At 44.7% G+C, this 19,060-nt stretch overlaps 1 protein-coding gene across 1 annotated transcript in view; it reads left to right on the forward strand.

Moving 5' to 3' along the window:
* nab (NGFI-A-binding protein homolog) overlaps positions 1–19,060 on the forward strand; it is a 510,861-nt gene that overhangs the window by 451,600 nt on the left and 40,201 nt on the right. The window contains exon 8 of the mRNA XM_080284842.1: positions 855–914. Coding sequence (XP_080140968.1) covers positions 855–914 — 60 coding nt within the window. The remainder of the gene's footprint in view (positions 1–854; positions 915–19,060) is intronic.

Consider the following 19,060-nt stretch of genomic DNA (forward strand, 5'->3'; position numbering starts at 1 on the left):
AGGCAGAGTGGTTCAGTGGCATCAGCATTAGCCTTGTGACTCCACTGGTATACTCATAATCATGCACTACATGGTCTCACCCCCACACAGCGACCTTACATGCACCCTCACCACCCCTACCGTACCCCACCTCACACACATACACACACACACACACACACACACACACACACACACACACACACACACACTATACCATCACCCTCAACAGTAATATCATTAATGCTACATATTCAGTATATATCACAGGACTAATGAATATTGTATAATATTTGTAGTTACTGTGTTACTATAATGTTTATTACATTATTAATGAATATTTTATTTGAATATTAATTATAATAATATATTAAGTATAAATATTTTTTCACTAGTAGAGAATGGTACGTGAGTATATCTTAACATCATTGTAGATACAAATTATTAGTTATATGACAAAAAACATTTTTTTGAAATGTATTTTAGAGTAGGCTACTTGATAAACTTATTTAAATTAAGTACCTGTGTTGATGATGGGCTTTTGTTTGACCTGATTGTTTCCTCCTGTCCTTAGTTGCCCTGTGACTCATTCGTTCTTCTGTCTTGCCAGGCTGGCTCTGTCCTCAGTCTTCGTTTACTTGGTGTTGCTGTAATGGCTTTACAAAGTTTTTAGTTCTTACTGTTCAAATATTCTCTTCCTGCTGCTTAAACCTTTAGTCTTCCCCCATTCTCGCATTCTCCCTTTACTTCTGCTGATCTGCTCTGTATGTTTTCTTCTGCTCCACCGCTCTACACCCATGCCTCCTGCTGCCCCCTCACCCCCTACCCCCACCCCCACCTCCCCGCAATGTCTGACCTGGCTTCCTGCCCCACAGAACTGCCACGGGACAATGTCTGCCGAGAAGAACGCCGAGTTTTTTCTGCCGCTGATGAAGGTAAGGAAAGCTGCATCGCGTCTGTCTGCTCCTGCCACCCCCGCACCCCACCACCCCATCGGTCACCCCTCACACTTGCCAGAATGAATACACACCTGCGCGTTTCCTCTCACCTGACAAAGATCCCTCATTCCGTTCAGCTCAGTTGGTGATCTAGGGTAGTCAGTTTGAAGGGTCGATTTAGTAACCAAGGAGACGCGTTGCTACATCAAAAACTATTTCTCACTGAATTTCATGCTCCCACTCCTTATTTTAATTTCGGGAGTGGCACAGTTCCGTCGGGTGAATATAAATCCCTCTATAGCAGTCGCCAGTGAATCCATTCCCTCTTTTTTCTCACATTCTGTTCTTCCCATCTTCAGGCGATTTAGTTCAGGTTACAAGAGACTTTGAATTGTACGGGATTAATTATAAGGCCATCAGCACCCCCTCTATTACCAAGGGACGCATCTAGGTGTATATCAGATCATTTGGCAACAGTAAGAATAAGATAAATGTGACGTGCTGCGCTTGAAGAGTTTGAACTATTCCTAAATAGCACGAATAAGCCTTTAAAATTATAGGCCTAAAAAAAATTGTGTGGTTGCTGCTGAGAATTGGCGCCGACTACTTCTTCTTGTATTTTATTATTATCTTTAGACGGTTTTATTCAACTTTCTTAGAACGTTGCAATGGAGGGATTAGGGAAATTTTTATGTAACCCGTTCAGCTCGAGAATTATACACTAAGCTGAGGACACTTGCTAGATAATTACCAATTAAAAATAAATAAATAAATAAATAATGAGGTGTCCTGGTTGAAGTTATTAAAATGGACCTAATTACTGTACCATAATCATAAGTTTGAGAGAAGAACTTAAGCAATTACCGATGAAATTACCTTTACCTGCCCATTGTCACCGAACATTCCATTAAGAGATCATACAGGTGAGCCGTAGTCATTAATTGGCAGGATTAATATCAAAGCTTGCCCGAATACTTAACTTCAGGAATTATTACCAAACTAATATAAGTATCGTAAGGAAATGTAAAGAAGAGAAAATGGAAGTGTGATGGGTGACTATGGTGGTCGCTTAGTGTTCATGTTAGTGCTTTACTGGCCTTACCCCTCACCCCACTTATCCATCACCCCTTACCCCCCAATCCCTCACCCCCTTACCTTCACCCTTTACCCCCATTACCCCTCATCCTTCACACCTTTACACCCCTGACCCTCTGCTCGTGTGTTGGTGTGCGCATTTCATCTCATCATGGCTGTCATCTGTTTTTTTGTGTGTTTTATTTCCTGTTATGTTTTGGGTGGTGTTTGGGTGTGACTAATGGAGAGAGAGAGGAGGAGGGGATGTGGTGTGAGAGCGTAGGTTGATGCTGCGACAGGATGATTTGATTTACGTTAGGAGAGACATAATTATCTTAGTGAGGGGATGAGAAGCGATCACTACTAACCCCTTATAGAGCTGTTGGACGGTAGCAAGAGTAAAGCAGAAAAAGACAAGGTACTAACGAGCTTAACATTTTTAATACGTTGCCACTTTTTATTATATTCTTGCGACTACCCAGGCGATTTTATTCAGATGAAGTGAGGGAGGTGTAGCGAAGGAATGGTGTCGGAATGGTAGGAGGGAAATACAGCCATACACCATTTTAACATCTGCACATTAAGAAGATAATAATATACCGGTTGTCATCTATTATTGCCGTATACTTCATTCAGTTTCATACACGAATGAAAAGTATATTCTATATAGCCGCAAGAAGAACAAGGTTAAAATTTTACAGGTAGTACGGTTAAATTCAGTCATTGTTGATGTTTATAACTTAGATGATGTTTTATGTGAAAAGGAATTTTTTTTTTTTTTTTTTTTTTTTTTTTTTTTTTTTTACGGATGATGAACAGAGGAAGGAAAAATAATAAGAAGCTAGAGGGGCACTCAGTGGAGCACATCTCTCCGACAAGGGCAACGTAATTTCCAAATCACCTTTCATAATGGGTTAGGTTTTCTCATCGTTGATAATCTGTAATGCGATCCGGATCGATCCCAACAGTTAATCGATTGTTCGCTGGGACGTGGGCCATCTACCCACCAAATTTGTCCAGATACCTCATTTAGTTTTTGAGTAATCCTGCTAACAGACAAACAAGGATGAAAACATGCTCTTCTTGTTGGAGAGAACAAACGGGGGTGAAAACATACTGTCCTTGCAAGAGAGAATAAGAAATAAATTGTCACGAATGCATGTGTGAGTGACAAGGAAAGCATTGCTACAATTCCACGCAACCATCGAATGTAATCTCCAGGTCCCTGTATCAGTTCAAGGTGCTGATAGGTTGGAGGTAAAGACAACCTTACCCAAAAGTTGAATAGGAAAAGAAAATGGTGAGTGAAATAAGGAAACTAAGTTATATGAAACAATAATTATTAGTTTATTCGGTAAATGATCGAGATGTTATATAGTCTTTCGTAGTAAACCCCGCGAATCCCTTCATCCCGTTCAAGGAGTATGAGGGTAAAAGTAGCAGAGTATGTTGGGGTATATTGGCTGAGGGGTGCCAGAATATGTTCAGTTGCGGTAGAGTAGGTTAAGGAGAGTATGCTAGGAGGAAAGCGGGGTATGTTGGGTATATTAAAAGACACCGGAGTATAACAGAGTACGGTGTGTTAAGGAGTGGCAGGGTAAGCTAGAGTAGAATAAGTCATGCCCAGGTATGCTAGGGTATGTTGAGGGATGCCAGGTATATTAAAGAGGGTATGATGGTATGCTTAGTAGTAGCAGGGTAAGGTAGGGTATGTTTAGGGATGGCAGGGTAAGGTAGGGTATGCGGGGGCGCCACTGCAAGCCCCTGTAGCCTGGTCACCCCTGCCACATGCCCGCCCACATACATTATCGAGGAACGGAAAACTTAATATCGATTTCCTTTGCCAATGGCGTCGTTAGTAGCCCGCCTGAAACTGTGCCTGCCCCTGTGTGTGTGTGTGTGTGTGTGTGTGTGTGTGTGTGTGTGTGTGTGTGTGCTATTATCGTCTATTGTAGCCAGGACAAATACAGCGAAGTGGTGGGGTTTACCGTATATATTTAAGAAAAGCGAGGATTTTGAACATTTTAAGGCGTTGGGAAAATGGAGGGAAATATACGAATAATATTGTTAACTTCAGTAGGGTAAAGAAAAAATAAGACAAAGAAAAAAGAAAAAGAAAAAGAAGAAGATCGCTTTCGTTGGTGATACTCGAGAAATTATGGAAAATTAAAGGTTTGGGTTGTACCAAGAATGGTAGTTGTGGTTGTAAGGTATTTGTGGTAGTTGTGGTAGAAGGACTGCAGTTTGAGTTTGGAGTGACTGTGGTGGTGGTAGCTGTGGCGCAAGGATATGGGCTCCCAAGTATGGTGACGATTGTGGTAGTTGTGGTGAATGTGGGACACGACCTAAGTTTGTAGGTGGGTGTGATAGTTATGATTGTGGTAGTTGTGGTAGACGGATAGGAGCCTAAATTTGGAGGTGATTGTCGTAGTTGTGGTAGACGGATAGGAGCCTAAATTTGGGGGTGATTGTGGTAATTGCGGTACACGGATAGGAGACTGCGTGTGGAGTTTAATGTGGTTGTTGTGGTTGTGGTAGCTGTGGTTGTGGTGGTTGTGGTATTTGTGGTAATGGTGGATTGACTGTGATAGGAACCCCCCCTTCAGAATTTCTTGCCACCGACGTCTTGGTTATTACAATACTTGCCTCCGCCTGACGATTTTACTCAGCTTAGGCGATGCTTCTCCTCGTGAGCACTTAAAGCAAGATAATAACTGCATTGTAGCTGTGGTGAGTACATTTTTAGTAGTTGTGGTGGTGGTGGTAATTAAAACTGTGGCAAAAATGATATTGTTTTTTGTGGTGATGGGATGTATATGTGTTCCAGTTTTTTTTTTTTTTTTTTTTTTTTTTTTTTTCCATTATTTTGTGTCTTTGTTTATTGCTGCCTACTGTTTTATCCTCCCCTCTCTCCCTCCTCGGCATTTCTTTCATTCCACCCCTTCCATTTTTTCCATTCTTCCACCATTCCCCCTCCCACCATCATCATCCCCCCATAGCCCATTTTATCTCTTAATCTGAATGTCGTGTAATTGTTTTTGTTATTCCGCGTTTTATTGTCTTTTATTGTTCGACGTCGATGTAAAGAAAGGGGCAACGTGAATCCCCCCTCCCCCACCCCCTTACTCTGTCTTCCCCCCCCCCACCCTCCCCACTTCTCTTTCTCTGTTCATTCCCCTGTTTATCATATTAACCTCCCCTTTTTTAACTATATCTTCGGCCCACCGTCTGTAGCCTGTCTGTCTCACTTTTTCTCTGTGCGTTAGTATCCTCCCCAGTTCTCATAAACACCTCCCAGATGCCCTGTTCTCAGCCCCACCCCCTCCCTCCCAACCCTACAACACCTTCTTTCCTTCCTTCATTCATTCCTTCACTTTCAGCACCTTTCTTCGTTCCTCTGAAATTCCCTCTACGTTTTCATTCCCTCTCATCCCTTCATTCACATACCTGTTCTGTCCATCCATCCATCCATCCATAAATGAGTAATTAAGTCATCCATTCCACCCATGTTTTGAAAAATATTACAAGATGTTACCATCCCAAAAGAGACAAAAGAAAATGAAAAAAAGAATCCCATGGCCATTAGTTAAGCAGGTTGTCTAGTTCAAAAAGAAGATATTTATAAGTTAATTTAGTCATTAGGTAAGATAAATGTTTCGCTAGAATGTGTAAAACAAAAGAATTAGCCAAACTGAAGCTGAGGTGACTTGCCATTGTTGCCCTCATGTTGCTACAGTATTGCACAGTAGTTTTGTTCTGCAGTTGCCGAGAGATGAGGACTTGCAACCTTTCCTCTTGAAGGCACCACACTCGCGTCTCTCCTTGCCCACACTGGCAGTCAGAGATTCTAAAGTAAAGAGAGACAGTAAAGCGAGTAATAGAGTAACATGAAGTATTTGTAAAATCGAGATAAAGATTAATAAAAAAAAGAGTGGCTATAGACGAAGGCCTGAAGACTACCGGGGAACATCTTGTGTGTTTTTCAGAGCTCGGGTGTAGAGAACGAGTACCCCCCACCTCCCAACCCCGGCTCCCCTGTGCAACTCACCCCCGCCCTGCTCATGTCTCAGGTGGCTAAACTGGCGGACACTGCGCAGGACCTCGTGCGTAGCCTGCCGCCTCTCGAGCCCAGGACTTGCCAACAGCTTAACAACAACAAGAGAAAGGTTTCCAAAGAAGTGGAGGTAGGCGCGCGTAGGGTAGCGGGCTGTACGTAGTTGCTTTTGTGGGCAGGGCGCTGAGATCCTGTGACTCAGAGGGATGTTCTTCGGCCCTGCGGATCACTTGCCCTTCAGGACCCGTATATTTTAGCACGGCTTGAATGTATACACCTCCCAGCTCATGTCAGGCGTGTGCAAGCCGGCCGCTACATTGCATATATATCCATACAGGCGATGAGCACAGGGCGGCCCATAGCACCGCAGCATGTTCGATCCCAGGCTGGCGCGGGCAATAGTTTGATGATTTCGTTTGAAGTCTGTACTAATCTTCCACAAAACCCACCGACATGTCATTAAGAGATCCCCGTTTATAATCATCACACCTGAATGAGACAGCCCTAGCATGTAATCAGTACGAATAGCAGATATTAGTAACGAAGTGGTGACAGGTAAAGGTGTGTGGTATGTAGAACTGCTGGACCTTAGGGAACAACTGTATGTTCGCATGTGGCATCCCTAGCTGGCCTATTGATGTCACCTCTCGTATATAAATGAAACTGTGGCGCACTCTCCAGCGAGAAGGAAGCTTGGTATGGCGAAGAGGTATAAATGGGGGAACTGTACCAGGTTGTTTTGTCAGTTGCGTCTGGTGTGGATTGAGTGTTCCTGTAGTGAATGTGGAGCGTCGCATACAAGCGTTTATCTCGCCCGCAGCGCCACATGCCAGAGTCTGCGCGTTGTACCTTCCATCACCAACTTCATCACAGCTCCATATCGCCCCGTTCCCTACCCAACAGAGACTACCACATGCACGTCATCTCTTTTATCGACTTGAACACTGCCATCGGGTCCCATGTCACACCTATCCGTTCTTTACCATATGTCACATTCAGCACGGTATTCTTTCCATCAGCATCACGTCCCACCTCCCACACATATTGAATCATACAGCACAGTTTGAACGTCGTCTGCTTCACTACCGCACCATTGCATCTCGTTCATCCTCCGTTGTTTCCTACTTCTTAACATCCAGTGCTTTCTTCCCTGTTCTCTGTTGTACTCTTTGTTCTCTAACTATTTTTTCCCTTGTCTCTCCCTATCCTTGTTTAGTATATACCTTGTTTCTGTCCGGCTTTCACTTTATCGTGCACGCATCACCAGCCTCCTCATACTCGCCAGATACCAGTCTTTTCATTGCCACACGAAATTTATCATCATCATCACCATGACATTTTTTTGCTGTTGAAGGATGGGGTAAGATAGGATCCTGGAACAAGGAAGGATAAAGTACGAAAGACGAAGAACTCTCAGCATCACGCGCCATGAAATGGGCCACACAGTCAACCATAGAGCATTCAGGCCCGCGGAATCCTGGCGTCATCTCATAGACCAAACATATGTATCTAATATTTTTGATAATTTTCCTAGTAACTGTACTTTACATCCTCCTAGCGGATATAATCAGTTTTCGATTATGGGGAAAAATAAAGGCGCCAATCTTTCGACAGGTTATTCCCCATGTCCATCCACCCAAGCCACCTCCATCCCCTATCAGTTCCCAATCCACACCTCGCCTTCTCCATCCCAGCATCAACACCTCGCCTTCTCCATCCCAGCATCCACACCTCGCCTTCTCCATCCCAGCATCCACACCTCGCCTTCTTCATCCCAGCATCCACACCTCGCCTTCTCCATCCACTTCTTTCATGGCCAACCACGCCTTAACGTAACCAGTAACGCACTTTCAGGAATTCTTCAAGCACCTTTCACACCCAGACCTCGGTGTGTTCTCATTTACATCGACCACTTCCTTACCTTTGTCTCACCAGTCTCTCTAAATATTATCTCTCCCTTCTGTAGCCCTCCTCTCCCGACTGCTTTGTTGCCTCCTCCTCCTCCTCCTCCTCCTCCTCCGCCTCCTCCCACAGCCCCTCCTTATCAATGCCTCCTGTGATCAATGTTTCTCTCAATGTGGATGACAAGTTATTCGTTAAGTGAGCGGCAGGAGAGAGAGAGAGAGAGAGAGAGAGAGAGAGAGAGAGAGAGAGAGAGAGAGAGATGAGAACGTGAAAATAGTGGACGGAAAAGTGTTACGAGAAATTGAAAGAGAGTAGGAAGGGAGGGAGGGAGGGAGGAGAGATGAGGAAAGCAGAGTAGTAATAGGTGTAATCTGTAATGTTCTCTCTCTCTCTCTCTCTCTCTCTCTCTCTCTCTCTTTCTCTTTCTCTCTCGCAGCCAATCAGTAAGGGCAGCTAATCCCCACCTGAGCTGGACCTGCCCAGGTATTTATAACCTAATTAATGGGATTTCGTCGGTCAGTAATCCTTCTTATTGGAAGGCAGAGAGAGAGAGAGAGAGAGACCGATGAAATGAGTAAGTGGGAAAATAATTCATGAAATGAGAAGTGTTAGGAGTACATAGGAAAGGTGGGGTGGAAAAAATATTGATGAAAAAAAAAGAAGCCTTGAGAGAGAGAGAGAGAGAAACGTAAACTGTCGAAATAAGTGAGAAAAGTACTGACAGGAAGAGGAACACTGCAGAAATAGTCTGTGTAATAAAATCTTGGTCCGGAAGCAAAAATACAGTAAAAAATGCGTAATCTAAGTACAGAGGTTAAAAATAATTATGTAGGGTAGAGAGGAAGAGGTAGGGAAAAATGGAAGATACGGGGAAAAGAGAACGATAAAGAGAGAAGAAGAGGAAGATAGGTATGTGTGAGAGAGAGAGAGACAGACGGACGGACGGACGGACAGAGACGGATGTAAATATGCTAAGCGAATCAGCCGAGGAGAAAGAAATTGAAGAGAGAATGTTAATAATTGACCCGAAGAGGATAAAGAAGGACTGGGTATGGGAGAAGAGGAGAAAAAAAGAAAGAAGAGAAATGAGAAAGGGAAGAGTTGAAGGAACGTTGGATGGATTTGTACCGAGAGAAAAGCGAAAGATGGGATGGGTGAAATGTTGAAGAAGAAGATGAAGAACAAAGAGAAAAGAGAGAGAGAGAGAGAGAGATGGAGGGAGGGAGAGAGGGGAAGGGAGGAAAAACATGGAGGTCAGTGGTGATGGTAGGGAGGAGAGATTCCCTCCCTTCACCGGTTCATTAATCTCTCCAGCCCAGGGTGATTTATCTCCCTCCCTCCCTACCTTCCCTCCATCCCTCCCTTCTTTGCTTGCCTCTCTTTCCTCCCATTTCTCTCCCTCACTCACTCCTGCTTATCTCTCCCTCCCTTCCTTCCTCCCTCTCCGTCCTCCCTTATATCATTACTCCCTGCAGTCTCCTCCGTTCTTCTCTCTCTCTCTCTCTCTCTCTCTGTCACACACACACACACACACACACACACACACACACACAAAATATCCAAAACAGAGAGAAGTCTTAGGAACTCACGCCCCGCATTTCACGATTCAGTGTTAGGTCAAGAGAGAGAGAGAGAGCGAAGGAGAGGGAGAGAGAGAGAGAGAGTAATAATAAAAGCATGTGAAAGGAAATTGTGAATGTTAACCTCCCCATTCATCCGTTCTTCACTCCATCCAAGTTGTTCATTCTCTTCATTCCTTTCAGCCACCACTTACACATATTGTCTCTCCATCTCCTGTCCCTCCCTCTGTCTTACGCAGGTCATCATACATCTCTTCGTTTATTGGCCATCCATCCATCCATCCATCCACCTCCCCATTTGATTATCCATTATTTATCTATACAGCCCTTCATTCATGACCTATCCATCCACCCATCCATTCATCCCTATACACGTAAAGCCCCTCCATCCATCCACACATCCATCTATCTATTCACACATTCATCTCATCCATCCATGCATCTATCTGTCTGTTCACTCATCCATCTATCCAACCATCCACACATTCAGCCCCATCCATCCATCCATCACCACATCCATCCGTCTTCCCATCCTCTCCCTCCTTCTCTCTCTCTCCATCAGTTTAATCATCGTATCTTTATCCTCCTTTATTTGTCTCGTATTTTATCAAGTTATATCTTTTTGCTTTATTTTCCTTTATTATGTGGTTATTTTTATTATTTTTGTTTGTTTGGGGTTTAAATCTTCTTTTTTTTATATTTCTCTCTCTCTCTCTCTCTCTCTCTCTCTCTCTCTCTCTCTCTCTCTCTCTCTCTCTCTCTCTCTCTCTCTCTCTCTCTTCCTCCTCCTCCTCCTCCTCCTCCTCCTCCTCCTCCTCCTCCTCCGTCTGTCATTTTTCTTCTTTCTCATATCACTCCATCCTTCTTTTTCCTCCTGTCTCACTCCTTCCTATTAATCCCTCTCGCTTTTCTTCCTCCCTCTCACTCTATCTTATCGCCTCATCTTTGTTTCATCTCTCTCTCTCTCGTTTTCCCTTTTCTATTCCATCCCTCCTCACTCCATCCCCCCCAGCTTTTCCTCTCTCCCTCATCCATTCCTCACTTTCTCTTCTCTCCTGTCTTTCTCGTCACCCCTTCCTTCTCTCTTTCCTCTTCTTCCATCACGTTCTCTCCCATCCCTTGTTTTTCCTGTTTTCCCCTCCCTCCCTCACCCCTCTCATCCCCTTTCTTCTTCTCTCAACCCGTCTCCCTCCCCATCTCATTTTCTCCATCCCATCACTCCCTTCATCTTCCATCCCTTCTTTTTCTTTTCCCTCCTCCATTTTCTAATATCTCCTTCCGTTCTTTGCCTATCTGTCTATCTATTTGTGTCTATTTATCTGTCTATCTCTCCTTTCTGATCCCCTACCCTCCCTCTCCTCCCATCCTTTCATTCTGTCATCTTCTCCCCTCTCCCCCACCTCTCCCTTGCATTCTTTCCTTCTCGCCTTTCCATTCCTTTCTCTCCTCCATACCTTCCTTCTCTCCTTTCCTCCATTACTTTTTTCTCTCCTTTCCTCCATTACTTTTTCTCCTCCATTCCTACTTCTCTCCTTTTCTCCATCACTTTTTCTCCTCCATTCCTTCCTTCTCACCTTTCCTCCATTCCTTCTGTCTCTCCTTTGCTCCATTACTTTTTCCCCTCCATTCCTACTTCTCTCCGTTCTTCCATTTCATTTTTCTCTCCTTTCCTCCATTACTTTTTCTCCTCCATTTCTACTTCTCTCCTTTCCTCCATTACTTTTTCTCCTCTATTTCTTCCTTCTCTCCTTTCCTCTATTTTTTTCTCCTCCATTCCTCCTCTCTTCTCCTCTCCTCTTTCCCTCCCTCACCTCATATCGGTTCCAAGCAGCAAAACCCGCGCCTCGCTCTGCCCCGCCATTTGTCTTCGTTTTCTCTTCAACTGTTTCGCGTTTTCTTTAACTTTCTTTGGCGACCTCGACAGTCACTCGTTTTATTGATTACTTGTTTTCGGGTCACGTTGTTGGTTGAGTTTGTTTGTCTTTATCATTATTGTTATTATTATTATTATTATTATTATTATTATTACTACTACTACTATTATTATTATTATTATTATTATTATATTTACTACTACTACCACTATTAGTAGTAGTAGTAGTAGTAGTATTTTCATCACCATCATTATTATTGTTATTTCTGTGCTCTGTCTGCCAATCTATATGTTCGTTTTCTTTATCTTCTTTGGCTCCTTCGAATTTCTTGTATATTATATTTTCATTTTAGGGTTGTGCATTTTGTTTGTTTGCTTTGTTGTTATTCTGTCTCGGTGTTTTGCTGTGTCTCTCTCTTTTTGTCTCAGTTCTCCCTCGTCACGCCGCTTCTCTCCTCCCTTTCTCCTCCCTTAGTCTTCTTTCTTCCGTCCTTCTTATTTGTTTTTCTCTGTATTTATCTATCGGTTTGTCAGTGCATCTATCTATCTGTCGCTCAGTCAGTCACGCTATATATCTATCCATCTATCGGTCTGTGTATATGACTATTTATGAATCTATTTATCTATCTATATACATCTTTCTGTCTGAATCCTGAGCGTGTATTCGAGTTTGCCTTATTCTATGAAGTTCTCAACCTCCTTCCCACCTCCCCTCCCTTTCCTCCCCCTTCTCACCTTTTCCTCCCCCTCCTCCTCTCCCACCTCCCTCACCCTATCGAGTATAGACTACAACCCCTACCTTCCTCTCCCCCATCTTCTCCTTCCCCTCTCCTTCTCCCTCTTCCCCATTCTTCTCTTTTCCTTTCCCTCCTTCTCCCTCCCCCTCCCTTTCCCTCCTCTTCTCCCTTCCCTCCTCTTCTCCCTCTCCCTTCTCTTCTCCCTTCCTTCCTCTTCTCCTTCACCCCTTTCTCTCCCACTCCTCCTTTCTTTACACTCTCCTCCCCTCCCTCCTCTCCTCTTTTCTCACCACTTCTCTTCACCTCTCTCTCTCACTTTCTTTCTTCCTTTCACATCATCCTTCCCTTTGTGTTCTAAAGATAGGAAGGAACTAAAACAAGGAGCACTGGTGTAAATCCCTCAAGAGAGAGAAAGAGAGCACGCAGGGAACACGTGGGTAGATTATATTTTATTGAATATAGTTCTTGGTGGTTCTTATCCTGCGTTCCTGCTCCTCTACTCTCTCTCTCTCTCTCTCTCTCTCTCTCTCTCTCTCTCTCTCTCCCTCCTTCGTACCCCGCACTGGATTAGACGATAGTTTAAGGCCCCGACCCTCATTTTTATTGTTTTTAAGGAGGGGGGGCGAGGGAGGGGGGCATTTTTAAAAGGGGGGGCGCTCTGTTTTTATCTTCCGGAAAAGGATGAAAACAGGGGGGAGGGGAGGGGAGGGGGTGGAAGGAAGGAGTGTTATTTTTTTTCTATGTCTTTTTCTGGTTTGGTATTTTTCGTGGAAGTTGAGCATGGTGGGAGGAGTCTTCGGGCCCTGAGGGAGTGGAGGAAGGAGGAGAGAGAGAGAGAGAGAGGGAGGGAGGGAGGAATGACAGGGGAGACGTATAATGGAGAAGGAGGGTGAAGGAGAAGGGTAAAGAAGATGGGATATGTTAGTGAGATAGAGAGAGAGAGAGAGAGAGAGAGAGAGGGAGAGAGAGAGAATGTTAAAGATGGAGAGATAAGGGTCTGCACGAACGGCGGAAAAAAAAGAAAAGAAAAAAAAGATGTAGTTTCGTGATAAAAAGTGAAAGTGGACGAGAGCAAGAGAGAGAGAGAGAGACGGGGGGGAAGAGTAGACAAGGAAGGTGGAAGAAACAGGGAGGAAGACGAAGAAGAAGAGGAAGAAAACAAGAAAAATGGGAAGAAAGAGGAAGAGGAGGAGAGGAAGGAGTGAGGAAAGCCAACTCCTCTTTTTTTTTTTCCTTGATGATGAAAATTTTATATCCTGTTTTTGTGAGGGTTTTTCGGGCTGGCGGGGGGGGGGGTAGAGTTCTTTATTGGGGGGAGGAGGGAGGGCGTGTAGATGCAGGGGGAGGAGGTAGAGTAGGAGGGAGTCCGAGTAGGTGCTGGAGGAGGGGAGGGGAGGAAGAGGGGAAGCGGGGGGGAGGTAGATATTAGAGGTTGGGGAGGTAGGATATGGGTGGGAGTAGGGGAGAGAGAGAGAGAGAGAGAGAACTGTGAGTGGAGGGATGGAGATATGTAGGTAGGTAGGGAGAGGAATGGTGGGAAGGGAGATGAAGCTGTCAGATAAAGAGGTTAGAGAAGGAGGGGAGAGTGGGGTAGGGAGAACGATTTAGGGGGAGGAGGGAAGGGGGTAGAAGGGGAGACTCAGCTGAATAAAATCGTCTAGTAGCAACAGGAATAAAGATAAAAGATAATAAAAGGTCATCGGGGTGAAGGATTTAGTGACGATTGAAAGAAAAAAATCGCAGTACAACAGGGTCTATGGAAATTCTCAATACGGTTTTTTTGCTGAATAAAATCGTCTGGTAGAAAGGATGGCGTCGCGCTGAAGGGGTTTACTACGAAACTGGAGAAGAAGAGAGAGAAAAATGTTGTCTTGTGCTGTGGGGAAGTGTGTGTGTGTGTGTGTGTGTGTGTGTGTGTGTGTGTGTGTGTGTGTGTGTGTGTGTGTGTGTGAGAGAGAGAGAGAGAGAGTCAGTAATGTAGAGCAGTGTAGCTAAGTGTGACTGAGGGAGTAAGGAAAGGGAGAGGAAGGGAAGGGAGGAGGTTGAGTTAAGTGTGGATGTGAAACGAGGGAGAGTGAGAGAGGAGGAGGGAGTGAAGCAAGGGAGGAAGGAGACAGGGAGGGTGAACCGTGAGAGGAGGAGGAGGAGGGAGGGGAGGGGAGAAGGAAGGATGGGAGAGTGGGAGGGAAGGAGAGAGAGAGAGGGGATGGGGGGAAGGAAGGCAGGGTGAGGGAGTAAGGGAGGAGGGATGGAGGGAGGCGGGTGCTGTGTGAGGGGGAGGGGAGTGGGGAGGGGAGGGGAGGGGGGAGAAAAGAAGTGCCAGTGGGGAACAAAATTGGCAAGAAAAGATTCCCGAAGAAGGAGAGAGAGAGAGAGGGGGGGGCGGTAGGGGGAGGGGGGGAGGAAGACGAGGGGGGGGGAGAGAGAGGAGGAAAGAGAAGGAGCGGAAGAAAGCAAAAAGCGAAAAGATAAAAGAGTTGGAAGAATTTTACGCAACAAAAAAAGGAAGAAAGTATATTATTTAGGCTCCGAGAGAGAGAGAGAGAGAGAGAGAGAGGGAGAGAGAGAGAGAGAGAGAGGGAAGAGGAGAGAAACTATTTATAATTTTTTTACGATTAAAGTTTTCTGGGTTGTTTTATTGGTCATTTTTGCTTGTGCCTTTTTCTTCTCTCTTTTTACGAACCGGGGAATGGAGGAGTGTAATTGAGTGGGAGGGAGGGAAGTGATGGAGGAGGAAGTGGGAGGGAGGGTGGGAGGAAAGTGATGGAGGAGGAAGTGGGAGGGAGGGATGGAAGAGAGGTGAAGGAAAAAGGGGAAGAGGCAGAGGAATGAGACACAAAGAAGACGAAGAAAAGTGGCGAAGAAATGGAAAAAAGAAGAGGGAAAAACGGGAAGAAGATGAAGGAAAGGAGGACGAGACAAGAGGAAATATAAAGACGAAGAGAGGTAGAGGAAGGATTGTGTGATGGAGGGAGAGACATAAGAAAAGGAGAAGGAGAGAAAAGCATAAGAAGAGAAGGAGGGAGAGACTGATAGGAGACGCAAGAAGAGACGGAGAGAAGAACAGAAGGAAGGAGAGACGAAAAGAGGAGGAGAAGGAGGGAGAGACGGAAAGAGTAGGAGAAGGAGGAAGATACAGAGAGAGGAGGAGAAGGAGAGAGAGACATGAGAAGAGGGAGGGGGGAGAGACGAAAGAGGAGAAAGAGGGAGAGATGGAAAAAATAGGAGGGAGGGACGGAAAGAAGGGGAAAAGGAGGGAGACGGAAGGGGGGAAGATACAAAAAGAAAGGAAGAGACGAAAATAGGAATAAAAAGATGGAAGACAAGATACAGACAATAAAGGAGAGACGAAAAGAAGAGAAAGATGAGGAGGGAGAAGCAGAAGAGATGAAAAGAGGGGAGGGGAGACGGCTGCTAAGAGTGAGAGAGATGGAGGAAGGGAGGGAGGGGGAAGAGAGGGAAGGAGAGGCGGACAATGAAGAGAATGAGTGATGAAGCGAAGAGAGAGGGAGGAATATGAAGAACATAAAGTGAGATGGGGGGGTGGATGGGCAGGTGGATAGGTGGAATGGAAAGAAAATAGGCGAGATGGAGGGGATAGGGAAGGATTGAGGGATAGTAGCGAAGCGGTGAAATGTAGTCTATAGCTTACCCCGCCGACTCAAAACGACTATCCTTAAGTAAAATAGACAGAGGATAGAAAAGATAAAATAATGAATAAGTCAGCTGAGTCAAGGGGTTAAGGCATAAATTGCCCGGCAAATCACACGTATATAGATGAAAAAAATATTAATCTGATTTTGCTGTCAGTAGTGTGTGTGTGTGTGTGTGTGTGTGTGTGTGTGTGTGTGTGTGTTTGTGCGTGTCCGAAGCAATGAGATCTTGGTAAACGAATCAGCAGTAGGTGAGCGAATCAGTCTTGTTCCCTTAGTTCGAAGCACCGAAATATGTAAAGGAATTATTGGCCGGAACCGTACAAGAAAAGGTGTATGTATTGATGTAAAGTTAGTATTTTAAGTTACACAAATCCTGTTTCATAAATTGGGACAGTTTTATATTTTGAGTTGTTTAAATCCGGCTTCATAGATTCGGAAAGTCAGTGAGTGTAAAGGAATAATGGACCGGAACCGAAAAAAAAAAAAAAATGAGGACTTTTTTTGTTTTTCTTTTGAGTGTGGCGACTTTTTTTTTTTAAATCCCTATTTCCAACTTCTATATTTAGGTTCCAGAGACACTTTTCGAGCTGGGTGGTTCAGATATAATTTTTCCCGAAGTGGAATGAAATTAATTGGTAGTAGAATGAAAAATGGAAAATAAGTCGCCACAGTGAAGGAGTTAAGAAGACGTCCTCGGGCAGAAGGGGCTTAAAAAAAAATTCCACGTGCATTATTACCGCCCCGTAACTCACCCCAAAATTTTCACCGCCTATATTTCTTCACACTTTTTGTTCTTTAGTCTCCCCACTTTTTGTTCTTTAGTCTCCCCACTTTTTTTTTTCTTTTTTCTTTCATACTCGTGCCTCTTTGTCTTGGTTTTCTTTCTGCTTTAGTTTCATTCCATATTATTCCGCCTTTAGGATTTTCTTTATTCTTCGCGTCTTTCGTTCGTTCTGTATTTTCCGACTCTTTCGTATTTTATTTTCAGTTTTTCGTACCTTTATACTTTTGAGTCCGTATCTTTGCCTCCATTTCAGATTTTTTTTTTTTTTTTTTTTCGCATCATCCGTAATTCCGTATTTTCCATATCCTGTATTTTACGTTTTCTTCATTTTTTTTTTTTTTTTTGTGTGTGTGTATATTTTCCGTAATCTGCATCTGCCAGTGTTTTTGGTCTTTTTCTGTATTTTTCCGGTTTCCCCGTCTTTTTTCCAATTTCCTTATTTTCGTAGACAAGAAATAGACAAGGCTAGGCGGGAGATTGTCACCTATTTACTTCTCACTCCCATGGCGTATTTTGCTTCCTTATTTCATTCAACTTACTTTTGCCAAATCCTTCCAGTCCTGATCATCTCCACTAAGATATTTTTCCCTGTTTTAAGGAGTCGATCTTTCATCATTGACCCGCTGGTTAAGGAAGCTCCCGAACACCTCCTTCTAAGCGATTTATTTTGCTTATGACACCTCGCGCTCTTCGTCTGTGTTCCTGAATCGTTCTAATATCGCCATGCTCTGCCTAAATATCGTACAAGATGATACTAACAGGCCGTATATCAAAAAATAAATAGGTAAGGAAGAGGTGTTAGGGAGCTTCCTTATGGAGCTTTCCTCTTGCATTCTTCCAAACTCCTCCATAAATTGTCTCGCCACTTTTCTCCGCTCTGTCTACTTTTTACTCTCTCTCTCTCTCTCTCCTCTTTTCCCCGCCTTTCTTCCATTACACATAATTCCATATTTTGTCTTTCTCCACTTTTCCTCTCCCTCCTGTTTTTTTTTTCCTTCTCCTGCAGCGTGTTTTACTAGAGCTTAAATTCCTTGCATTTTTCACTCCTGTCGCGGACTTTTCTTATTTTTTTTTTCCCCTCTCCAAAGCGCTGAACGTTTTTAGTGACTTATCTCGAACGTTCTTAAGTTGGTGTTTTACGTGGAGGAGCGAACGTTTTCCTTTGGCCCGCGTGTTGTAATGGTTGTATAAGGTGGTGGTGTTGTGTTTGTTATTATTATAATTATTATTATTATTATTATTATTATTATTATTATTATTATTACTGCTACTACTACTACTACTACTACCACTACTACTACCACTACTACTACTACTACTGCTACTCTTTGTGATGTAATAGAGGATTGAGAAACAGCGATGGGAGGGGGAGGAGGGAGAGAGAGCCAGAGTGTGTGGAAAAGGGTACGGAGGACAAAGGGGGGGGGGGAGGAAGATAGAGGATGGGACTGAGAGCTTTATTGAAGATGGGGAGGAAGGTGTGTGTGTGTGTGTGTGTGTGTGTGTGTGTGTGTGTGAGAGAGAGAGAGAGAGAGAGAGAGAGAGAGACAGGAGTAGTAAAGAAATAAAGATGCAGAAATAAACTGGTAAGGTGCTAAGGAGGGAGGGGAGGATGGGGGAGCGATGTTGGGGAGAAAGACGGGGAGTAGGGAAAGGACATCACAGGGAGGGTAGAGTGGAACAGGGGAGATGAGGGGACGGGGTAGGATAAGAGTTGGGGAGATGAGAGAGGGATGGAGTGTAATGTGTTGGGGAGGGGAGGGGAGAGGGGAGATGTAGTGGAACAGGAATTATAATACGGGGAGAGGGAGGGAAGAGACTGTAGTGCTTGTCTGTTTGTCGCGGGGGAAGGGGGAGGGGGCGGGATGCGTGGGGTGAGTGGTAGGAGAGGGAGAGGGGGAGAGCGGTGTAGTGGAAGGTTTTGTGTCTTTGTGAGAGTGTGGGGAGGAGCGTAGTTTGTGTGTGTGTGTGTGTGTGTGTGTGTGTGTGTGTGTGTAGGGAGAGAGAGAGGCAGGGTAGTGGGAAGTAAAGAATGTAGCGGGCGAGCAGAAACTGTAGAAGCAGGTGAGGGAACGTTGTAATGGGGGGAAGGGCGGACAGACTGCATCGTAGGGTAGGAAGAAGAGGGCAGAGACAGTTGGGGGGGAAGGGGGAGGGAGGAGGACAGAAAACGTAGGAGGGGGACGAGGGGAGCAGACCATAGTGGGGGTGGGAAGGAGTGGAGTCAGAGAACATAGTAAGGGGGTATTAGGGGGGGTCCAGAACGATGTGGGGAGAGGGGGTGGAAGGAGGGGGGAGTTGGGGAGAGGAGGGGGGTAGGGGAGACTTCAGTTGTGCACGAGTCCCTGGTTTTTCCTCCGTCCTGAAGTGCCGCCATATTTTTCCCTCCGACATTTCTGACAAGGCATTTTTACCCCACTCCCCCCCCGTGGGTACTTTTTCCCCTCTCCTCCCTCCCTCCTCCTCCTCCCCCCTTCCCC

This window comes from Coenobita brevimanus, chromosome 103 (assembly GCF_032717465.1).
Source record: "Coenobita brevimanus isolate Jiangsu-jjx chromosome 103, ASM3271746v2, whole genome shotgun sequence".
Classification (NCBI taxonomy): Eukaryota; Metazoa; Arthropoda; class Malacostraca; order Decapoda; family Coenobitidae; genus Coenobita; species Coenobita brevimanus.